General features: G+C 42.4%; 1 protein-coding gene across 1 annotated transcript in view; it reads right to left on the bottom strand.

The window, feature by feature from the left end:
- Positions 1-230, bottom strand: part of TSPAN7 (tetraspanin 7) — a 118,617-nt gene extending 118,387 nt beyond the window's left edge. The window contains exon 1 of the mRNA XM_067289746.1: positions 93-230. Within this exon, the coding sequence (XP_067145847.1) occupies positions 93-173 (81 nt within the window). The 5' untranslated portion in view covers positions 174-230. The remainder of the gene's footprint in view (positions 1-92) is intronic.
- Positions 231-19,369: the final 19,139 nt, after the last annotated feature.

Raw genomic sequence — 19,369 nt, 5'->3', positions numbered from 1 at the left:
GGCGGCGGCGCCCCGGGCGGCCCCGCGCCCTCCCGCCGGGCAGGTGGGGGGGACGGGAGCGGGGGGGGTCCCGGCCGCCGCGCCGCACTCACCCAGAAGACGAAGGAGTAGATGATGAGCAGGGTTTTCAGACACGTTATCACGGGTTTGGTCTCCATTCTCCTCGATGCCATAATACTGAGATCCCGGCTGCTGGCTGGGCGCGGGGAGGGAAGGGAGGGACGGAGGGAAGGCGGGCGGGGGGGGGGAGGAGGAGGAGGGAGGTGAGCTCAGCGCTCAGCTCGCCCCGCCGCGCGGCTCATCCGCGCCGCCCGCCGCTCCCGCCCCGCCTCGCCGCCACCTCCCGCAGCCCCCGGCAGCGGCAGCGGCAGCGGGGCCGCCCGGCGCCGCGGGGAGGGCAGCGGGCAGCGCGCCCCCTGCCGCTGCCGCCGCCGCCGCCGTCCCGGCACCGGCACCGGCACCGGCACCTGCCGCGGGGCTGGGGGCCGAGGGGAAATGGCCGCCGGGCCCGGGCCCTGCGCGGCGGGGAGGGCCGCGGCGCCGGGGGGCTGGTGGCCCCCGGTGAGCGGGGCCCCGCTTTGAGGCGAGGCGGCGCCGGGGGTTGACGGTGGCCCAGCCCCGGGGGCCTGCGCCTGGGCGCATCCTTCCCTCTTGGGGTATTTTCCTCAGCGCTGTGTAGCTCGCTGAAACACCGGCATACCCAGAGGCAGCCACAGTGCTCTGCCCAGGGGGTGAATTTTTCTGGAATACATTGCAGGGGGAAAGAGCCTTTTTCTTTCTTTCTTTCTTTCTTTTTTTTTTTTTTAAATGGCAAAGACCTCCCCCCTGCTTTTCCCACTGAAGATGCTCATAGCCTTTACTTGAACTGCCCTTGTCACTTCGAGAGGTGGGGCCAGGAAGTTGGAGTTGGACGGGGAGTTGCCCATATGGAGGGAAATGTCTTTCAGTGTCATGATGAGAATTTGTTTTCGGAGTGTCAAGCTGCAAGGATTCAGAAACCATAGTGAGTGCAAGCACCACAGGTTTAACAGTGTTTTGGCTGCTGAACAACGCTGTTTCGAAAGAAAAACAGCAGCAGGCATAAAATACAGATGAGTCAGGCTATATATAAAGACAGGGTCTCTGCATGGGGTCTGTTGGGGCCATACTCCTCCAGCACTGCCATCTCTGAGATTTCTCCCCTTGTCAGCTCTAGTGGCAGAGGTGAGACAACAAGGTTTGTGAATGTTACCTTACAAGAGCAGGTTGTAGTGCTGGGATGCTGCTGGAGCCTGATCCTGCTCTCAGCTTTGCCTCAGCCTCAAGTCTGATATCTACCCCACAACTCATCCGTGCATTGAACCCCAGCCTAAACTTACCTGAAGCCTTGTACTTCTGTATTTCTTTGAGCTGCAGATGATGCAGACCTGGCTCATCTCTTCTGGGCCAGAAAAAGCCTAGAATGACCAAACGTGCCGGAGAGATAACACAGTCCCTCTGAAGCCAACCTGCTTCTCATTATTGTCACTATAGCTATCCATTCACTGCAATATCTAGCAAGGGATGAATGAATGGCAGAGAAATAACCATATTAGTCTGGAAAAAGACTAGAAAGTGTGGCGATAAAAGGGCGCTAATCCAGCAGAGCCCTAGCAGCAGAAGAGCAGCATAGATCTTGGCAGCGTTGCCCAGGTGGGGATGTCAGGGCTCATGGCATGGTTGCCGTCAAGAAAAGTATGGTCAGAATGTGTGCACAAATGCACCTTGTGCACAAATGCACCTCAGTAACCCGAACTGCTGTGTGAAGGACATGGGCAGGTATGACAGGAGTGTTTTCAGGTTTTCCTGTGTGATGCTCACATTTCGGAAGAGGATATGTGTGCGTGGGAGGGAAAACTGGAGCATAGTATTCCCCTCCTAAATGCCTGCACACTTCCCAAAGCAGTGCTCCAAACTATATCTTTTGTTACATTAAAATAGAAACAAAGTCAAGTCTAAGCAGCATATCTCCTCAAGCTGTGAAAACAATGTAGTTTGTGCAGCTGAGACCATATCAAGGTGATAATCCAGACTTTACTATTCAAGGGACAATGTTTAAAAACAGAGAGAAAAAGCAGTCCCTGAGCGAGTCCGTTTGTAATATGCAAACGTTTTGCAATGAAGAATGCAGCAAGAGCTTGCTGGTTTTGACTTACAATTTTAAGAGTTGGTTACTTTAATGGATAGCTTACTGTTTCCAGAAACAATGAAGGCATTTAAAGGATGCTTGGAGGAGGAGTATTGTGCAGGAGTTACTTGTTTTGGATGCATTTACCACTTTTGTGGAAAGTTCAGATGGCAGGTGCATAAATCTTTATTGACTTGGGCCATTAAAATGTAAATAAGTGCAGTAACTGCAAAAAATTATATTGACACCTACAACAGTTATAAATAGTCACTGTACAAAAGTTACAGTAAGATATTTGACAGAAAATAGCTAAACAAGAAAAGGAGAAACTTATCTTCCTGCCCCCCACACATAGGCTTTAGAAAAGATAAATGCTTCTGTCACAGGCCAGGAAACAGGAACCATTTATTTCAATAGCTGTGGTTATATTATATCTCCCCTCCCCTTTAGGTGTGTTTAATAAAATACAAAGAAAACATCATATCAACCAGGATTTAAAAATCCAGCCAACAGAAGGCACATATGACTGTATTGGTGAAATTTGATTTTTACAAAGGTGGTGGCTAACTTTTTTGCAAATAGCCTGTGATCTTAGCTAACTCCATTTTGTAGTGCCTAACTTGAGGTACTGAAGATGTCTCAGCTTAACCTGTGACATTCAGAGAAGTGTTCTCTTTTAAAACATGGGCTTCCATTGCATGGCAGAGAACATTATCGACCTTCTTTTTTTCCAAAGAGGTGCCTTTGTCTTCTACTTTCTGGGACTATCAATTGTATCTTTTGTTTCGTAATTCTAGGGGCAGAGTTACAGCAGAAGGGTTTAGAGGAAGGTAAAGCTGCTCTTATAAAAAATGACAAGTCTCTGAATTTTCTCACAAGAATCTGTTGGGGATTTAAGCACCATAAGTGCTTACAGAGCCTCCCCGTACAATGTTATTAAAACATTGTAGCAACAACAAAAGGGATTCAAATGGTTGCATCAAGGAACCATAAAGAAAACAGAGGTACAAGAAGAGAAGTCCACATTAGGAAATACAGTTCCTTCCTCCATTAATATCAGTCCCTGTCACTAGAGAAGATGATGTCCTGAGAACTGGGAAACAAAGACTCCATGTTATCCCCATCTTAATGTACAGTCTCCTACTGAGACTATTTGGAGGAACACTGGATTAATTTCTGACATGTAGTGAAACATCCTCTATTTTACTGGATGTAGATGCAAATTTTGGATTAAAAATGAGAATGTCTGAATGGAGCTGGATATAAATCTATCTGATTACAGCAAATACCCTTAAAATATGACAGACTCACCAAGCCATCAAACATTTTAGGCTTAAATGGAATTATTGCATTGAAAACACATTTAGCTTTTTTAATTAATCATATTTTTGCAGATTTGGGAGTGCTAAATATTTCTTGAACAAAATCAGAGTAAGTCTTTCTAAACCAAGATACATTTTCTGTGCTATAATCAAGCTTTGCAAATTCAGAAACATAATTGTTCTTTACATCTCACTGTAGAGAGAATGTTCTTATTCAAAAAGAGGAAATTTTTGTTTCGCTGTTTCATTTGAAAAGTATTTCTTTAAAATGCTATCAGTTTGCAGGGGATTCTTCTGATGATCTGTGCCCATGAGCTCACTTTTCTTAATAGTGCACAGGGAATATCCTCTTTCTTAATGAGTCTTTCTGCAACACATCAGTCTAGAAGGAGCCTTTATCCCACAGCAGGAAAACATCAGATTTTAGAAAGTGAAGATGAGGACTTTCATCCTTACTTGCAGCTAATATTGTTTATTTGGTGGTTAAATAACAGGTTTCTGGAAAAAGGGGTGGGAAGAAATAAACAGCAATTATATCAAGTGTAATAAAGCCTAGCACCCTTCAGCAATTATAGTGGGTATAATGAAATCTGGCACTTGGTTCTCTTCATGCCCATTCTAGCCTTCCCCAGGTTCCCTGTGGTGCTGTTCAAGGTAAAAGATTGCAAACTGTGCTGTCTTTCACTGGGCATTCAATCTTGTAATCCGCACTTGATTGAGCCTCCCCTGAGATCAGAGGTCTGGTCTTTTTTTCTTTCTCTTGCTGTTTCTCTCTCCATGTTACCTGTCCATGGTTGTCCTCCACTAACAGTAACTACTACCTAGTTCAGTCCATTGTAGGTTAAAGACAATCTTTTTGGCAAAACGCAGAAAGCAGTGAAAAAATAAGTCTGACAATTTTGCTGCCCTCGTGTATTTCTAGTGAGTTCTGGGTCCATGGGCACCTCTCCGTTGTCACTTGCTCTTGAAGAAAGCCGAGGTCTTGCATAGCAGCCAGCCATCTTTACATGGTTCGCAGTTGCATTACTTTTGGCAGGTGCATCAATTGGGTCAACCCATCAGTTCCAAGCCCCAGAACATTTCTTGTATGAAAGTTTTGGGTTTTGTATGTTCCCGGGGAAGCCATAAGGGGCACACAGCCAATCTCAGAGTATGATTTCTCAAAAGAGACCCTGTAAAGAGGCAAAGGTAGCCTTGATGAAGTCAACTGAGGTACCCCCCATTTACAACAATGGATGGACAAGATCCAGTCTCCTGCAGCATAGAGATAAGGGAGCAAATATAGACACCAGCTTTAGTAGTTTAGCAACACGTGTGAGTTAGGATGAAATGTATATTCAGCACCAACCCAGGAAACAGAGCTTGTAGGATGGCATTCCATTATTGAGAGACACAATGCCACCTAAACCTGATGAACAAGCAGACAGTATTTACAGAGAAATAATTAGTAATACTGAGAAACTTTTGTAGACCTTTTGAGAAAGTCTTAGGATGCTTTATAGGAATATACATTTATGCTTTATGCTTAGTAAATTAAGGCTTTTGGCTTAAGTTAGGTCAAAAAGAGATGTCAAGCGAAGAAAAATAAAAAGAAGTAGCTGTAGGAGAGAAGAATAATAAAAAGAATGAACCTTACACTTTCAACAACTCAAATTAACCAGTTACAAGATTAAAACTGTTTCATGTAACCAGAGATTGTCAAAACTGAGTTAAAGGTTACACCTACTTTTCCCAGAAATAAGATGTCAGTTAGGTATATTTGCTTTCCATGTTTGCTTTAGTGCAGTTTTGTAATGAATATTAGATTATAAAGGAAAGGCTTTTCCATGTTATGATGTTCCTTTCGCCCTGAATTGCTCCTTACTACGGATATAATGAGGTACTTGATCCTTTGCAACTTTACTTCTGAAGCTTCAGCAAGTTTGTTCCCAACAGCTGGCCAATCCTTTCTGTTTTGTAACATCTTAGAACTTACACATTTTAAGTATTAAGATTCTTGTCTTTCTATTAAGTTTAGTATAATTCAACTGCCTTATGTAATAGTCTAACTATATTATTTTTCAGTTGTTTACTATGTCACATAGTTGTGAAGTTTGGGGATTTTTTAAAATCCTTTGGAATGAGTGGTTTCTCTAGAGCAAGTTTCTCAAAATCTCCCAGTCAAGCTTCCAAGCTTGGAAGTCAACTTTATAAAGGCCATGTACGCTTTTCCATGCTGTTCTTCCATGGGAGGGACTGCTTGAAACTGTGGCCCACTCTTCCCCTTCCCATCCCTTCCTGTTTTCAAACCTCAGCGTATGTAAGGACACTCATTCTGTGCAGTTCTTGTGCACCTGTTGTAAGTGTTGTACACAAGCGTGTGTGTGTGTGGAGGCAAGAGGGATATCCTTTACCCCTTTTCCCCTCAGAGCAGGCATGTAAAATCTAGCTTTTATCAGTAACGCAACACCAATATGCATTTCATAATTTTTCCTACTTCCCAGCAAATACCTTGATTTAAAAGGGAAGTTCCTAGCTGTTATGTAGGTGTCGCGTGAAAGGGAGGGACGGAAGGCCCTTCCTTATCTTTATAATTTACGTTTGCCTGCCAGAGCCCCCCTGTTTGAGGACTTTCCCTGGGTCAGTTTCGCAAAGTAAAAAGAATCTTTGTAATTTACCTTTGCCTGCCAGAGCCCCCCCTGTTTGAGGACTTTCCCTGAGACAGTTTCGCAAAGAAAAAAAAAGAATAAGGTTTTATTAAAGCGACAGATACAACAGGTTCGGAATTGCCGTTGATAAATGCACTTGCTGCTACAAATGTTCTTTCTATGAGCTCAAACTAACAATTAAGCGCTTTCAATAACAATATATTTTCCCGGGTAACGTCCAACGTTTGTCGGAGGCGCAAGTCTTACCAAAGAGGCGTCCCTGTTTGGGGGAGGGGAGAAGGAGGCTCGCTCGTCAGCAATCTCCAGTGAGCAGGTCGGCGGTTCAGTTTTCTTCCCTTCCAAAAACTTTAGTGAGCTATCCTCTGTTTTATAGTTGCTGAAGGTGGGATGTGGACGCGCGGCAGACATACTTCATTGGCCAGATTGCCATTTGCGCGGTTGTTGGGGGTATGCCCCCCTTATTTACATATCGTTATGCAGCAAAGGGCGTGATTTTTAATATGGTAAGCAGGGATATTGAGGCTGGGGGTACTATAGGTCAACAGTTAGTCTGTGAGCAGCAATTATTTTTTGGGATGCAACCCTTTGCGAACAGGGGAGGACTGTGATACCTCCATATCGCTCCCTCCTCCGCCGTGCAGCTGGAACAAACTATCTGGCCTTCACCAGCTAGTTCGTTACTCATGTTGCAAAAGGGTGGTGTGCTTTGGCTGCCACGTACTGTTTTTCCCGTGTGCCCCCTTATCTTTCTCCCTGAATTCTCTCTTGTTCCCACAGTAGGCAGGCACTTTTGATGGCTTGTGATGGCTTTCCGGATTATTTCAGAGCTATGCAAAGTGTCCTCTTTGAAGGGAGAGGAACAGAAATATATTTGTGACTAAGCATAACTGCCATAACAGTATAAAATAAGATCATCAGCCTTTACAGAGAGAGGATGTATGGCTTTGGGTCCTTGGAAACTATAAGAGGTCAGAAAGCTGAAAAATACACAAAAAACATACCTATGGTATTTCAGGAGATGTATTATAATGTCTCCAGATGATACCAGTTTTGACACACAGCAAGAAAAATGTGGGCATACAATTTCATAATCTTCATCTTTAGAAGTAGACAATTAACTCTGCACATTTGCCAAATCACCCAGAATGGTTTATCACACTATTTTTTTTTTATTATTTTCCTTCTTTGTGGTTCTGAATACCAACACCAGGTTCTGTCCAGGGGATCCCTGGTATACCTGGAAATTTCCTTAAAGTCAGTAAGAGTTATTTACAATTACCTTGGAAGGAATTCGATCATTTTTTCTCCTGGAAAGATCAATGGGAGAGGTAAAGAACTGTCTGTGAGGTCCCCCTTGTCAACATTTTTCTGTTCTTTAGCTTCTCTCAAGAAGGGTAAGCTGGGCTGCACCTTAAAATTCGAACACCACAGTATTCAAAATTGTTTGCATTTTCCTTTTCCCTTCTTGACTGTGCCATAAGTTGTTTTTGCTAGATTTCTTCTAAATCTGCCCTTTAGCAAATGCAGACAGAATTCGGAGGCCTAACGTATTGTCCAACACTGTCAGAAGCTACCTCTTGTCATCACAGGTTTATAAATGTTCACAAAAAAGTGGGGTAAGCAAGCAAATTTCTGCTTTTCTGTATGCAAATGCAACTATTCCCCTAATGTGACAGGTACAGACTCTTCACTGATACACAGCTGTCTGCACAGTGTGCAGTATTTTCTGTACAGTAAAACATCAGGGTAAAAGATCGTTCAGCTTGGCCAGCTGCAAAGGTCTGCCCAGCCCCATACATTATCTGACAGCAGCCACTTGTAGATACATAGGGAAGGAGATTAAAAAAAACATTAGCCTAGACTGTTCTCCCAGGTGTGGACACTGGATTATTTGTGTCAGCTGTAAGAACCCTTCAGCAACGGTTCAGCAGTGTTTGCATCCTTGTGACTGAGACCACTCCAAACAGTTACACTCATCTGGATTTTCAGTGACTGGAAACTTGGCTTTAAATTTTCTCCCCTGGTTTTGGAAAAGCCTCATTTTCCACGATGCCACCTATCCTGGCTCACTTTTTCTTACATGCATCTCAGACCTGGTTCTAGAGGAACGGAAACCATAACCTAAACCTTGTGCAGCTACTTAAGCCACAAAGGAAATCCTAAATGTCCTCAGCTTGTGGACAGAGGTATTGGGAAAGCTCAGCTGTGAGGCAGCCGTTAGACTATGGACTATATGGATGCAAGAGGTCAAGATGTGGTGCTTCCAATGAACATTAGGTTAATGTGACAAAACAGTGGAGGGTGAGGAGAAGCAAGGTAGGAACAGTGCCGCTTCACTGACCTGCTTATTCTGATGTCACCTCCAGGATACAACTAGCAGGACCACACTCCAAGTGGGTATACAGAAGAAGATACTTTGGGAGACCCAGAGGAATCCTTACTTTATATAGTAAGGAGAAGGACAAAGGACAATGTGGATAGAATCACAGAGGCCATGGACAGCCCAATAGCCCTTTGATAAATAGCCACACTTGAGGTGCCAAAAAGAGATGATGTACACAGTGAAAGAAACTCAGATGTACACTGCATAATTGTTAAGCCAGTATGTTTTCTCTTGACATCATGCCTAAACTTACTCCTCTTATTCTAAACAATGACTCCTCTTCATGAATTCAGAAAACAAAAGGATTGGTTTTTAAAGTAGCTGTTTGTTTTACGACAGCACACTAGTAATAAACAGAGAAAATATTAGAATCATTTTATAATCAATATATTTTGGCAAATAGAATTAAGCTAGATAAAGCAATAACATATAAAAATCAATTCATAACAAACAAATTAAAATATACTGACACCAAATCTTGAAACAACGAAAGAAATGAGAGATACTCAGTGCATATCTTGTGCCCAACTCAGTGCCAGTGTAGGCAGAGATCTTGACTCTTAAGGACAAGATTTGCATATATGTATATATTACATAAACATTGCAAACGATATAGAGGCATGGTTATTCTGTCTGGGACAAAGTCCTTCCCAGTGATGTTGGGGAAAGGAACAGATGTGACACTTCACTCAGGCACTGCTTTTTTCCTTGGATGAACTGACAGGTAGATGAGAGCAACTCTTCTTCCCTTGCAGAGGATTTTTTGCTCTGCACCTGCATCCCTTCATTCTGGAAGATCAATCTCAACAATTTTCTATGAGACACTTTTTGCTTGTCCTTCTAAGGTTTCTTCCAGCGAGCAACCTTATTTCTTCCACAACCATATGACAATTTCCAATGTCACTGTATGAGGAGCTCTCCCATTCCTCTAAAAAGAGGAGCAGCAAACAGTCAGGGACTCAGTCCTTGTCAGTCTTACCAACCATAACCATCTCTGCTTGTCAGGGCCCTTAGCACACCCACCTACCTCTCCCAGGGCTTTGACTGCCTGGGTTCAGCGCCAATTCAGCTAATGGTGCAGGTGTCATGTCTTGAATCAGAGTTATTCAAGAAAAAGCTGTGAGTGATTGTGCCTGGTGATCACAGGGCGGAGGCTGACTCTGGTCACTGTCACCAGACCTGCTCTACTGTCTTTATTCAGATGCTTGTGGGACTGAACACATAGTCAGTGAGGTCCCTGCCCTGTTTTCCTTGTTGTCACTTTGCTCCCAGCTCTCCTTCTGTTGCAGAGCACCCTGCCCTTGCTGCTTCCCGACACGTGTGCTTCATGCACTGCTCTTACCTTGCTGCATCTGTGCTACCCACCAGCTTCTCCCACAGCAGCCACAGGCCTGCTAAATACCGTGCAGAGTGAGTCTGGGCAAGTTCCCATACCCTCTGTGTGTCTTTCCAGAAGTCTTAATAGGGGAGAATGCAGAGAACTTCACAGTTTCTCTTTTCCTTCCCTCTGCTCCCATAAAAAGCTAAGAATTTCATTGTTGTCTGTGTCAGTCACTTCAGAAAAGGCATCTGGGAGAGCTCTAAACTGGCCACCCACCATAGATGGGCTCAGGTCAAAGAATGAAGAAGTATATACAGATAGCTTATTCTCATACTCTCCCTGGCACTGAAAACAAAGCACCATATGCTTGAGCAGCAGGATCAAGAAGACAATGATCTCAAGGCAAAATGAGTAGAAAGCAGAAGGGCAAGGAGGTGCAGAGAAAAGGCACCAGAACATCATGCTTGAAGCACTGCCATTTCTCCTGATGGGTAATGCACAGCATCTCTCCCTCCCTGCAACCCTGAAGGAGTAACTCTCTCATATCACTTTCTGATATCCTGCCCATGAGGTGGCTGCTGCTTATAGGCTCCTTCCACTCTCTCATCACTTTTGGGGACCTTGACTCCCATCCCTCTTTGCCTTACAGAGTCTCTTAGGTCCTTGCTGTCATTGCTGCTCAGCCTATTCCATAGGTTGATTCAACAGCAGTATCAGCAATGAGCATGGGGGCAAGGAGATCAAGTCCTGTACATGTGCCATTGTCCCCAACACAGAGCATGGCGTGCAAGGCACAATGCTATTACTGATGCATAAGGTATAAATGTTATCTGCATCCCTAGCCATTCACACTGGGTCTGTAAAAACAAGATCTTTGACTGTACATACTCAGATTTTTAATTAACACAGGATCAACTTAGCACTTTCCTTGTATAATGTGTATAGTCAAGACTGATAATGTTTTATAATGTTTGATTGTGTTTGAAATGTATGGTTCTTTTCCTTGTTTGTCCCAAATTGTGTATGTTTGTTAAGGTTTCTTTTTTTACTGGCAACCAACGGAAATATACCTTTATTAGGAAAAGGGACCAAGAATTTTTTTTTGACTCATTTGAAAGAATATGTAAGAGTTTAAAAGTCTCTTATTTACAATACTCAATCTCACATGCCAAAAGGAGCAATAAAAAAGGATCTGAGTACACGTCAATACTACAACACACTGTAGAAATGATTTCTGAAGGCTGCCCTATGCTGTCTAGCTCCTCATGGGTCTTCTGGCCGGGTGCGCAGGAGTTGAGGATCACCACCAGAACTTCCCATGTCTCCCTGCCATCCTGCTGGCTTCATGGACCAGGGAAGCAAAATGTGCTGTCAGTCCCTGGGAGTCGCTATAGGTATTTCAGTGACACTCATGTGAACACATCTCTTGGGGAAGACCATCCTTTCCGCATCTTCCAGAAAAGCTCTGTAGCCCCGGCACTGGCAGTGGTGTGGGCTCTCCCTGGGACCAGGAACACCCCTCAGCACATCTCCCAGGTAATGCATTCAGCTGGCTGGAGGGCCTTGTTGAGACTCTTAAACCTTATTCTTCACTTCAGTACCTGTGCACCTTCCAGACTTCAGAAAACAAAATACATCTCTGTCTCTTCCCTTTTCCATTTCAAGTAATTTGCTTGTTTTTCACTTTTTTCCTGGGGCTTGCATTTTACAGACACAGTCCTCTCTGAGTGCCAGCCCAGCCCCAGCCCAGCCTTCAGACATATCTTTTATCACATCTTATATGCTTTTACAGAAGGATATTTTATCACACAGGCTACCTTTGGAAAGTTTGTCATGTGACAGTTACACACCATATACAACTGAAGGAGCCACATGCATACTGCGCAAGTTACACAAGGCCCAGCTGCATTTATATGCTGTTTTTTGACTAGGTTCTGGTGACTTCAGAAGCACAGCAAGGTCTCTGTAATACTTATGTATTACTGAAGGACTATTATTCCTATGCAGGAATAGAACAAAAAAAATGCAGAGTTGGTGCACCACAGAGGTGGTACCCTTAGAAAGAGCTTCATCATTTTCATGCAAAAATGAGAGAATCATATACACCTCTCAGGGACATGTTTTGATGCAGAGTTTGGCTTTGAGCTCCTGTATAACACCACTGACCTCCAGAGCATTGCTGTAGTCAGTAAAGTAGTATTAAATAAAATATAGAGTTCTACATTTGCTTTCTCTTAGAGATTTTTCTGCCAAATTGGGTCAACTTATAAATAAAAAGGAGAGTGTTTTAATCCATCAGCACTGCAAACTTAGCCTGGGATTTGAAAATTACTTTTGTGCTTAGAAATGTTGTGGACTCTGAATTTGGCAAGCGGTACTGTTAGTGCATGAGATATAGTGGTATATAATCCAAAAGCTGATCCTTTCTGCTTTGCTGAGTTTACCATGATTTTAGCAAATATTTGCTTGGGCAGGGGGAGAGAGGCAGGGTTGGATAATGTGAGCAAGTAAAAACTTCATAAAGATATTTTTTGCCAGCATTCAAAATAAAAAATAAACCAAAACACACAACTTACTAAGCAGTAGCATTTGCCACCTTTATAAAATCATCATCCATTGTAGATATGAGTGCAGATCATAAAACCACTCTGCCCAGATCTGTGGGGGATCAAACAGATGGCAGAGCCCACAGCAGTTTGGAAGAAGATTTCACAGCTATATATGCATGAGAACAGCAGTCAAAGTCACAGGTGAGGTGAGAATCATGGCCAGATTTTCCCCAGAGAGGAGCACGTGCAGTCTTTATCCCAGATTTAAAAGGAACAAAGAATTTTGGAGGCAACAACTACTGTGGTGCTTAGAAGCATCCATGGGCTTCTAGGCACAGAGCTGCACCAAGCCTAGAAAATTCCTTCACTAAATGTCATCAGTGGAAGATGATTTTACAACAGGGAGAGATGTGCTGGATAACTGGCATTTTTAAAATGTATATTCTACACTCATTTTTTCGCATAGTTATTCATGACTATTTTGTGTATGTGTTTTTTTTAATTCAATCGGATCTGCAGGTGGTCATACAGCAGTTTGTAAATAACATTTTTTGTGAATTTTGACAACAAAAGTGATTTTCAAATAATGTTTTTTGTTATTCAGTTAGTTCTGGGCCCAATACACATCATCTAGAGCTGCTGGCAGCTTATTTTTTCCTCTGTGCTTGTCTTTCATTCCCCCACAAATCTTTGAATTGAGTAGTTATGGCTTTAAATGTAAAATTTCCTTCCTTATTTGTTTTATTCTTTTAAAAATAAAAACTCCTAGCAAACTAGCTTGTGACATCCATCAGCCTCAGCTACACCTACCTAGAAGCTGTATTTCTCTCTTGTTTATACCGTTAGCCTGGCTTTAGTTAATTTTCACTTCCAAATGTCTCTTGTGTCTGTTTTTTTCTGGTTAACAGGATATAAATTACCTTGATATGCTGGAGCTGTTTGCTCTGCTTCAATTTTACTTCTTTAATTTCTGGATACAGTTTTATAGAGCTTGATCCCTCACATCATAAAATAATTGTTACTGGCTTACAACACTGATTTCATTACAGTTATTTATTGGTGTGAAATAATGCACAACTGTCTGAAGAATCAAGCTTAGAGTCTGAGCGTATGTTTATTCCTTCTTTAAATGGGTATTGAAGGCCTTCTCTGAAAAATGTTGGATTCAACACCCAGACTATGAGAAATATGAAGACTGAGGTTAAAGTGGCTAAAAGAATGGAGATATAGGTTACTATTAAGCAGGATGACTCCTACATGCTAGATTAGGATGTTATCTTCAGAAAACAAAGCTAAACTGAGGCAAGTTTAATATCTCCTTTCCATGAAAAGAAAGGGTTTTGATTTTATTCATTATAAGTGAAGGAGGTGCTGCACAACAAGATAGCAGATCTGCAATAGGGTGACTGCCTGGCAGATCAGATCAATGCTGCATCATCCTTTGCTGAATCACCTCTGCTCCTCAGATTTTCCTCTGCAGGAGTGGAAGATGCTGTCAGGGTCCAGGCAGTTCTTCCCACTTTTTTCCTGCAGGGGTTTCTGAAGAAGGGTAGATGGGGTAAAGTAGTGTCACGTATGCCTCACTGGACTTGAGCAGATCCCCACAGCACTTTATCAGTTACGGGTGAACTATATACCTTTTCATGTGGGTATTTAGTTGCTGGGTTATATAAAGCACTGCAGCAAGAGAATATTTCCTGCTGCTTTTCCAAAAAAATGCTTGCAGGGACACTCACATATTTCATACAAGGGTCCTAGGGTGTCTTGTGCTTTTTTCTAGAAACTCTGAGAATGTAAAGAGATGAGACCCAGTGATCTGAAAAAAGACAGGGAACTGGTCCTCAAGTGCTGAACTTGAGTGACGGGGAGAGTCCAATGCCCTTGGACTGTTCTGTGCTGCCATTTCCCCATTGGTAATCCAGTGCTAACATTTGGCTAGAGGCAGTCAAAAAGAATAAAAATGCTTCTAAAATTTTCCAAGGCTTACAAAAGTATGCAGAGTCATTACTACTTCCTCTTTAACCAAAAAGGCCCAGATACAGGCTCTTTGCAATAACTGTCTTTAGACAGTTCTCAGCAGGAGAACTCAATCTACAACAACATTGGCTTCATGTAGTGACAGGCTGCAGGCAGCCCTTGTGCACCTACTTCCTCCTGACAAGTTCAGCTGCACAAAGGTTGAGAAAAGCAATCGCAGAATAGCTGGTGCACATAACGGAGTTACTATTACCTCTGAGGTTGCATATTAATTGTTATGCGGACTTGCATTGTCAAACGCACTAATTTTGGTTCTAGGCTAGTCAGCCAAGGTCTTGAGCTGATGTTGAGCATCATGAAGGAGACTATGCAGCAAGTCGGTGAGATTTGTATGCTGAAAGTCGTTTTTACTTTGAGAGCTTGCCAAAAATAATGTTTCAGAGGGCGTGTATTAACACTGCCAAAATCAAGCTGATGAATAGCTGTATCATTGAATTTTGGATGCAGAATGAGGGTCAAGTTCAGAACAGCCTAGCAGTAGGCTATTCACACAATCTAAGCAGGATGGAACCAGGACATTTTGTAATCCATACTTACTAAAAAGAACTTATTTGGCTGTGTTTTATTCTAAAGTGCAGTAGAGGGAGCACAGAGAGGAATTAAATCTGCAAGGTAGATGACTAGGCAAATTTAGGGCCATACAGTGCCAGGGCTTATCTTAGGATTTGAGAGTTTCCACTAGTTAGGCGCAATAAAACAAGGAAGGGAAATGTTTATAGTTTCTTCTGGACTCTGTACACATCCAGGAGCTGGTTCTGCAATACTAGCATTCACTCTTTTCTTCCAGAATTATAGTTGTTCATATTTATTATGAATTCAAAATTAGAGAATAAAAAGTCTGTAAATCAAATACTGTATGTTATTTCTCCCAAAGGGGAGAGGAGTTTGAATTGAAATAATGAGGCTTAGTTATGAAACCATACAGCCTTGCATTTCATTTTTATTGGAGAATTTTATCTCCCTGGGTAACAGGCAGGTGATACAGCAAGAAGCATATCACTTTTTCCTAACTGGAGAAAGATAGCAAAGAGAAACACAGATGAGGTACAGAAAGCTGTCCGATCTTGGCTCAATATGTCCTTCGCATAGCTGCCATAGTAATGGGCATGTCCTCCCTAGCTTCTGCTTTTCAATTCCATTTATATTCTTCTCTTTAACCAGTGGGTGCCTTTCCACTGCTTATTAACCAAAGACTTTTTTTTATGGTAAGCTCCTTTGGACTCAAGCCAGTTTTAAACAGCTTTGTAGTCAAGGACCACATGATCGGGAGAGATATCACAGTAGGTCGAGTCCACCATGACAATTGCTGAAAAGAAGACTAAGAGATTACCGAAAAGATAACACTGCCTAAAGTAACTGCCAACTGTAATACTGCTAATTACTATAGCTTCTAAAAATATTTCTAACACACATACCAGTAAAAGACATTACATGGAGGTATGTTGAGAATAGCATGGACATTTTAATGAAAATAACTGGATAGATGATGACTACAGCCTTCTATGATTTTTGTGACCTCTCTGGTGTCCTTTCTTATAACTCAGTCCTAAGCTCTTGGAGTAATGACTGATCTGCACAAATCCGCAAACAAAAGGGCCAGTCCTTGGTCTGGCACTATGTCCAGATAATGACATAACCGACAAACAACTAAGAAAAACATTTAATGGAAATTAGTTGTTCATAACTGGAAAACTGATGTGAGAGCTGATTATATACATGGCTCAGTGGAAAATAAATACAATAAGAGAACAACAAACATATAATTAAATGGAGTTTAGAGCTGAGGCCTGCTGTCCAAAATCATCTGTGGAGTATTGCTGTAGTGTCTCTTTATGGACAAATCCACCCTATTGGATATGGGCATACTGGCTTAATAGGTATTAGCTGTTTCTGCATCTGTGTTTAGGCCACTAAATGGCTTGTTAAGTGCAATTAAATCTCATGGCAGAACGTTACATTAGAAACATTAGCTAAACTTTTAAGACCCAAATGACTGCAGAACTATTCCAAATGATGAGTGATGATTTATACCAATCTTTTTATTATTTTAATTAATTGCTGTCCCTAAAACAGAGAGTTGGTCTTCAGATAAAATGGCTCAGTTAAAAGAAGAAGAACTGAGCTCCAGAAAGACTGAGGAGCTTGATTCAATGTAGCATACAGGGTAATAAGGATTTCAGGGTTTCTGTATTATGTATTAGTTTGTGTTTTGAATTCAGCTCAAACAGAAATCTTGCAAAGCTGCCCAACTCTATTCCCACACTTACCTCTGGACAGTGGGGTTGATAGTTGTCCATTTCATTCAGGGAACAGTCAGACATTGAACCATATACTAAATATTTACCAGTTTCTCACTCTTCCCCCAAACAAGCCCATGTCAGTTATCCTTAAGGTCAGAGGTAGAATAAGGCTGTGCATATAAGGAGTTTGTCTTTAGCTGCAGCCTATCATATAACTCCTTTCTACCCAGTTCCTGGTGAGACCCCTCATTCGTGTTCAAGGATGGCAAATGTGTCAGAATGACAAACATGTCATCTCTGGTCACAGGCTTCACCACATTTTAAGGATTCCTTCTCTTTCCTGCTGCTGCCAGTGGTCACTCATTTGGGTCTGAGACAAAAGTGGTGGCTGCCTTGCTCCCTGGTGTCCCCATGCTTCCTCACCTTCTCCCAAACACCCTCCCCTGTCAGCATAGTGATGGTTAAACCTGGGTTGTGCTAATTCTTGCAGCATATATTTATCTGTGTACAAGCACTGATTCCTCTCCAAATACTCCAGCAAACAAACAGTGACAATTCAAATGTTTGTTGGAAAAACACAGGAAAAGGATGCAAACCTGGTTGAGCAGGATTATCTGTTAGCTTAGAAACAAATATTTGAGGGTACCTTTCCCCATCATTTTCTCAGTTATATTCCAGCTAGATACTTAACTACCTACCTAATTGGTCAACCACTGTCAGTCTGCATGATCAAAGAATACTTATAGACTCCAGAGAGAAGTATGTTTCATTCTCCTAGGCTAATTTAAAGGTGACTATGTTGCAAAACCTTCAGGGTTAGGATAGGCCTTCACAGAAGGGCGGAAGAAGAGATGGCTGTACTTTCAGTACACAAAGAGGAAACATTTTTAAAGGTGAGATCCTTCGTCTTTCATTTCCCGAGTACATACAATCCGACCCATGCTTTGAAATGCATTGCTACTCCAGCTGTAAATAAAGAAAATTAAATAAAGGCCAATTTATGAAGCAGCACTCAATACTATAGCTTACACGGCATCTCCTCTTTTGAGAGTCTTAAAAAGCAAATTATCCCAAGTTGTGTTGCCTTACCACTGATGTCAGATTCTTTTCGAATAAGAGATTAGAAATGAATGTCTCAGCAATGGTGAAAACTGCTTTGTATTCAGAGAGCAGGAAGTCAAATGGCTAGTCTGCAGCAATTCTTCCTGCTTCAGCTGTGCAGCGCTGCTGAAAACAGACAAAAACACCAACAGCTTGCCTGCTTTTATGAATCCAGGTTGCCCTAGTTTATATGGATGTGTCTGCACAAGTCTACAAGCATGTGCCTGTATATGTGCAGTTGCTCAGGGTGAATGGAGAGAAAAACTCTATCTAGAAAAACTGTAGTGTACTTTGAGACTATTAAGGGCTTAGAGAAACATTGGCAAAAGTCAGTAGTTAATGCAGCTGCAAAAAATGGGGCTCAGAAATCAGGAAAAAAAAGGACTGTGATAGATTTGGAGTAGCCTGTTGTGCTTTATGAATATAGTATCCTGGGGGAGAGAGGCTGCTGGGCACTGAATGCAGATGTATACCGTGTATATAGACAGTGTAGAAGAGCCAAATGTCTAGTTTGCCTGTGCCATTAGGCAGGTGGCCCTTGGTGTGGTTAAAAGAGTAAACCAGCTCAATGTCCTTTTTACAGAATTTGTCAAAATGGATAATAGAGCAAACATAAAATGAAGCAAGCATGCTACTTAGTTTATTTACAAAATGCATAACAAGGCAAGAAAATATAATAATCAGATTATGTTCTCTGGTAAGAACAAAGCAATAAATAGCTTCAAAGTGCCTCCATACCAAGTAACACACCAGGCAATCAAATCCAAATGACGAGGTTGTCACTTTCACTCTCAGCCCTTGTCACTAACAATGTTGTGCTGAGATTATTGGAGGAAGAGTTTGTTTCCTTTCAGACCCAAACTAGCCAGCATCCTTGACTTGTTTGGGGAAGAGCACAGGTAGCATCACGTGTCTGTTTTGGACTTAGACCTTTACCAAGCAAGAGTGACAGAGGCAAGCAATATTTCTCTTTCGACATAAGTAAGTGTAGCTCTCTAGGTGCACACCATAACTATTGCCTTAACATCTCTTTCTTAGGGTTGTTTCAGGATACTGGATACCATTACTAATTCCCCTGCCCACACACACACTTTTTATGATAGCAGATTTACCATCTTAACACAGGAGGAGATTGCTAAATAATGCACAATGGCAGCTTTTGAACCGCTTTCTACCTCAGAAGAACTTCCTCACTAATTCAGTGACAGATTGCTATTTATTTTTATGAAACTGTGAAAGGTGTTTTTCCCTCAGCTGTACACAAACACATATTTGTACTGGTGGGGGGAGGGGGAAGAGAGAAAATAATTGGACTGAAGTCAACCTGGCGAAAGAGTTATTCAATGACAAGCCAGCGGCCATGTCCAGAAGCCTGGTGAGGGCCTGCTGTCCCAGGATGGATCGTGCCCAGCAGCCTGGTGAGTGTCTGCTGGGCTGGGCTGGACCGCGCCAACTCCCCAGAGCAGAGGTTTTCAGGTTCCACTTTGTTCACTGCTGGTGACACAGAAGCTGATGAGAGGCTGTTCGCAAAAAAAAAATCTGCCTTGCTATATTTTCCTTAGGGAAGGATGGGGAATGTACCCCATACAAACCCTGTAAAAATATGCAATGGTAGAGGCTGT

This window comes from Apteryx mantelli, chromosome 1 (genome assembly GCF_036417845.1).
Source record: "Apteryx mantelli isolate bAptMan1 chromosome 1, bAptMan1.hap1, whole genome shotgun sequence".
Lineage (NCBI taxonomy): Eukaryota > Metazoa > Chordata > Aves > Apterygiformes > Apterygidae > Apteryx > Apteryx mantelli.
Note: the sequence above shows the minus strand (reverse complement) of the source record. Positions and strands in the feature narration are given on the sequence as shown.